Source organism: Heloderma suspectum, chromosome 1, assembly GCF_057233095.1.
Source record: "Heloderma suspectum isolate Gila_16-S chromosome 1, 16-S_ref, whole genome shotgun sequence".
Classification (NCBI taxonomy): domain Eukaryota; kingdom Metazoa; phylum Chordata; class Lepidosauria; order Squamata; family Helodermatidae; genus Heloderma; species Heloderma suspectum.
In genome coordinates, this window is record NC_139458.1 from 190,112,631 (window position 1) to 190,117,531 (window position 4,901).

At 44.2% G+C, this 4,901-nt stretch overlaps 1 protein-coding gene across 2 annotated transcripts; it reads left to right on the forward strand.

Moving 5' to 3' along the window:
• The first annotated feature begins 997 nt into the window (after positions 1–997).
• On the forward strand, positions 998–3,684 carry HOXD10 (homeobox D10). Of its 2 annotated transcripts, XM_084813654.1 has the most exons (3): positions 998–1,666; positions 1,709–1,831; positions 3,407–3,684. In XM_084813654.1, the coding sequence occupies exons 1-3, from the start codon at positions 1,048–1,050 to the stop codon at positions 3,682–3,684; spliced, it is 1,020 nt and encodes a 339-aa protein (XP_084669780.1). In that variant the 5' UTR covers positions 998–1,047. The 2 variants fall into 2 exon arrangements, with proteins under 2 accessions (XP_084669780.1, XP_084669771.1); XM_084813645.1 differs by having other exon boundaries at positions 998–1,831.
• The last annotated feature ends 1,217 nt before the right edge of the window (positions 3,685–4,901 follow it).

The following is a 4,901-nucleotide window of genomic DNA, read 5'->3' on the forward strand; positions in this document are numbered from 1 at the left end:
TGATTCTTCTTAATCTGTATTAATAAATTGCACAACCTTTTGTACCTTGCACTTGTCAGGAACCAATGCTTTTACAAAATCCATAAAAGGAAAACATTATTTCCCTCCCTTTGTATCCTCCCCAAATTATGAACACTTTCGGAGATCACAGGCACAATCAGCTGTGTATGTGTCCCCCAAAACTTTTTGGAGACTATTATTGGATGCTGTTTCTTTAAAAAGAGTTTGATTATGATGGGAAGGGGGGGGGGAGAAAGAGAGAAGGATGCATTTTCCTGGGCTGAGCTTTAGGAACTGTTATTCTAGGGACACAATTGCTGCCAATTAATGAAACTGAAGAGAATGTTGGTCAGTCATGAGGCTGGAGGGGGAAAGACGTTTATTATTATTATTATTATTATTATTATTTACAGGTGGGGGAAATGAGAAGAACGCCCCACTTTGCATTGTATGATGCATGCTTCTGTGTGTGCGTTGTGCGTGCGCGCGTGTGTCCCGCTCCCTTCCCTCACTTTAGCCTAGCAAGGTTTTTGCCGAAGTACCCGTCTTAGATTTCTGGAGCAAAAGAGCAGGAGCGGCTTTCAAGATCAGGCTGAGTTCGGACAGTAACTCGCTTACGGCGTTTCTTTTATTTTCTTTTTAAAGAGGGTGTGTGAGAGAGGGGCAGATGAGTTCCATGCATTTCCTTGTTTTAAATCAGCGCAGTGCGCCAGGACTGGCTTTTGCACACACAAAAAGGGAAAAAGAACGGTGGGGGGGTTGGTCCTGCCGCTGCCGCTGCCGCTGCCGCTGCTCGTGCTGGAGGAGCGCGCGCGCTTTCTCCTGGAAGTCCTAGATGTCGCTGTTGACCACCTTTGCGCGGCAGTCCGGAGTGTGCCGGGGAGCACGTGACCGGCGGGGAGGTAGCGGCTCAAGGCCATTTTCAAATCTCATTGGCTCGGCTGTCATGTGGTTGTGCAGAGGCATCCACAATTACACAGGGAATGTTTTCGTAGAGATGTCAGCCTACAAAGGACACAATCTCTCTTCTTCAAATTCCTCCCCAAAATGTCCTTTCCCAACAGCTCTCCTGCCGCTAATACTTTTTTAGTCGATTCCTTGATCAGTGCCTGCAGGAGCGATAGCTTCTATTCCAACAGCGCCAGCATGTACATGCCACCCAGCACAGAGATTGGGACTTATGGGATGCAAACGTGTGGACTGCTACCGTCTCTGGCAAAAAGAGAAGTGAATCATCAGAGTGTGGGTATGAATGTTCATCCTTATATACCTCAAGTAGACAACTGGACAGATGCAAACAGGTCCTGCCGAATAGAGCAACCTGTTAGTCAGCAGGTCCCCACTTGCTCCTTTACTGCCAGTATCAAGGAAGAAACCAATTGCTGCATGTATTCCGATAAGAGGTCGAAGCTGGTGTCTTCCTCCGAAGTTCCTTCCTACCAGAGGCTGGTCTCTGACTCGTGTCCCATTGAAAACCCCGAGGTGCCCGTCCCAGGCTATTTCAGGCTGAGCCAGACCTACGCCACGGGGAAAGCCCAAGAGTACAATAACAGCCCCGAGACGAGTTCGACAGTCATGTTACAGCTCAACCCTCGCGGCGCTTCCAAACCGCAGATAGCTGCCCAACTTCCGATGGAGAAGAAAATGAATGAAAACCCCAGCAGCAGCAGCAGCAGCAGCAGCCACCACCACCACCCCCCTCACCCAGACAACTCCGCCAAAGTCTCTCAAGTGGAAAGTCCCGAAGCCAAGTCCACGCTGCAAGACGACAGGAGCTGCCTGGCGGAAGCGTCGGTGTCCAGCCCAGAAGCCCAAGAAAAAGAAAGCAAAGGTCGGTATCGTTACGAAGCTGGGAGATGCTAACGTGGTGGCAGGCTCACTTGGGCACTAGTCTCGTAAACCACAGGAGCTCCGGCTTAAGCGCAGCCATAACTGCTCAGCAGAAAGGGCTCTCTCTCCCCTCCCGGCTCCCTCCTTCCCCCTGTTCGCGCTGCAGGTGCTAGGCTCTCTGCAGCTTCCAGGCAAAGACCCGCGTGTCTAGGATCTTGCCCACGGTGCTTACTGTATCCATCTTTTCCACACCCTTGGAGGCATCCAAAGCTCGATGCATGCAATAGGTGCTTTCGTTTCCCTTTGCCAGACTGCTACATGCCCTGCCCAGTAGTCCCTTCCAGGGGGCTTTTTCCATTAGAGGTTGTTAAACTGCCGCCAGTTCCCCTTCCCCTCGGTCAGGTTGAGATCAAATGGTTCGTGTGGCTCCTCTCCGTGTCTAAACGCATCAGTTACTAAACACGATGATCAGTTACTAAACATGATAAGTTTGTGTTATTTTATTTACTTTATTGTTTTGTTTTGTTTTTAAAGGAGGTGCCGCAGAGCTATATAAAGTTTGAAGGAGATGGACAATAGGAAACGGGCCTCTCTTTCATAGATCAAGGGATCTAAAATGGGGATTTGGTGCCTTAGACAACCTAGTTTAGGTTTCCAAAGGTTTACTACGATTTGGAGGTTGCTATGAAATAACTGAAGGGTGTGTGTGTGCATGTTTATTTCATTGTCCTTTAAAGGGGATAGGGGCGCAAAGGGGCTTCGTTTGGAGAGGGGCTAAGATGGTGGAACATCAAAACCAGAAAACCAAAACTGGAAACCTGCCTTTATTTTTTTTAAAAAAAAAAATAAGTTGGTATCCTCTGGTGTAAATTTGACCTTAATTGTGTATATACCAAGTGTAGAACATTTGCAGGCAATCAGTATTAAGCCTAGGTCAAAATTTGCCTGTGATGGGTAAAAATCCTAAAAGGGGAATGAAAAATGTCATTGCTGTGAGATATTCATATCCCCCCCTTCAAATCTTGGTGTTAGTCGAAGGTAAAAAGGCCATCTTTGTTTTCCTGGCTGTTTAATGGCATGAGTGATGTAGATGAATCTCCTTCGAAATGCATGGGGATAATGCTGTTTTTAAGCGTGGCATTTTCTGAGCAAGTGGCTGATAAGGTTTGGGTTAGTTTCTACAATTCAGGTCCAGTAAAATGTGACCACTGGAAAGTTACCAAGATTTTTAGAAAAATGTCCCAGATGTCCTCCACTAGTTGAAATCTGCATATTAACACATAGCATGTATGAAGATAATGTATCGAAAACCTACAGAAATAATCCAGAGTATGGTATGCGGTGTTGCTTGGCATTGTTTAATTCGACTCTGGAAACCATTTTTTTTAACCCACCCCATTTCAGTGTGTACACCTCTCTTTAGCAATGTTTAATACCCACAAGCCACCATATCTGCCAGACACAATGGAGGTGGGTTCATGGCCAAGGCTACACTATAACAGACTGAGGTGTTTTTTCTTTCTTTTATTTTGTTTTTGTCTTCCTTCCTTCCTTTCTTCTCCTTTGATTTTGCTAGAGGAAATCAAGTCTGATACTCCAACCAGCAATTGGTTAACTGCAAAGAGTGGGAGAAAGAAGAGGTGTCCATACACTAAACATCAAACACTGGAATTAGAGAAAGAGTTCTTATTCAATATGTATCTCACTCGAGAGCGCCGCCTAGAGATCAGTAAGAGTGTAAACCTCACTGACAGGCAGGTGAAGATATGGTTTCAAAACCGCAGAATGAAACTCAAGAAGATGAGCAGGGAGAACCGAATCCGAGAACTGACCGCTAACCTGACCTTCTCTTAAACCAGTTAACCTGCGGGTTGGCCGCAATAACTGAGATATAGGCTCAGTTACTACCAGTTGCTATGTATGTAGGAAAGACTTTGTGGGGAAAGAGGGAAAATAAAGTACACCCCTTCATTTTCCATTTTTTTTTTAATTTCTGATAGAATGTGACCTTTTGTCATTCTTTTTAGTGCTGCAAGTGTCTCTATGTATGTTCCTATGATGAGTATATATACATATATATATATATATATTAAAAAAAAGTCTAGCACGTGTAATTTATTTTTTTTCTCATCGTAATGCAGGGTAAACTCTAATTGAATATGATCATTTGGTCTTAACTTATTGGAGCTGTCAAACATCCAGACAATGTGACTTTTCATGTTTTTAACTAACCACGTGGTATTTATGTGGGGGCTATTACACGGGCCATAACATTTTGAATATATAAAATACTTTAAGAATTAAAAGAAAAGGAAAAAAAAAGAACCTTTTTCGGGGGTGGGGAGGCAATTTTTTTAAAAAGAAAGAACAAAAGCACATTTTACGATGTAACTATCCACTCTCCCGTGTGCATTAGACTTGTCCTTGGTGCAATGGAATCTTTCATCCTCAACTGTAGACATTTTTTCCCCTTGTGGTGCATACGTGGAATCGTAGTGGTATAACAAGCAATATGTCTTCTTCTTTGTGCATGTCCTATTCGCATGTATAATGCAATAAACTCTGTAAAGTCACGAGGTTCCTTTGGTCTTTCAAGAACAAAACGAAACCAGAAACATCACAACAGACTACTGTTTTGCACGTCTTTCCTTTATGCTCAAGGTTCTTTCTTTCCCCCTGGAGTGGGACCATGTGGAATCCAAACGGAAAGGGAGAAAAGTTTGTGTCAGTCTGGTTAGTTAAAATAAAAACCCAAACCAAACAACTGTTCACTGTAAGGTCGTGAGGAAAGAGTAAAATATTGTGCGTAAGGGTCGCTGGAGTCTGATGAACTAGCGCTAAAACGCTAGTAAAACATCACGACCTACGCGGGATACCCTCAACCCATCCACCCATAAATGGTAAGTCGACTCGTTTCTGGGGGGAAAACAAGAGCAAAACCATAATAACTACAACTCTAGGGCCGAAACTGTCAGGATAAACATGCTGTTTCTTAGCTTTTTATTGCTTGTTGCAAACCTAAGTATGTGAGCGGAATATAATTGGTATGTGCGTTTTAATTTCGCCTTATT

Bases quoted from the DNA above. Each gene is read 5' to 3' on its own strand.
- HOXD10 (XM_084813645.1), top strand. From the start codon at position 1,048: ATGTCCTTTCCCAACAGCTCTCCTGCCGCTAATACTTTTTTAGTCGAT. The intron at 1,832-3,406 runs GTCGGTATCGTT...TGATTTTGCTAG, and splicing joins CCAAGAAAAAGAAAGCAAAG to AGGAAATCAAGTCTGATACT.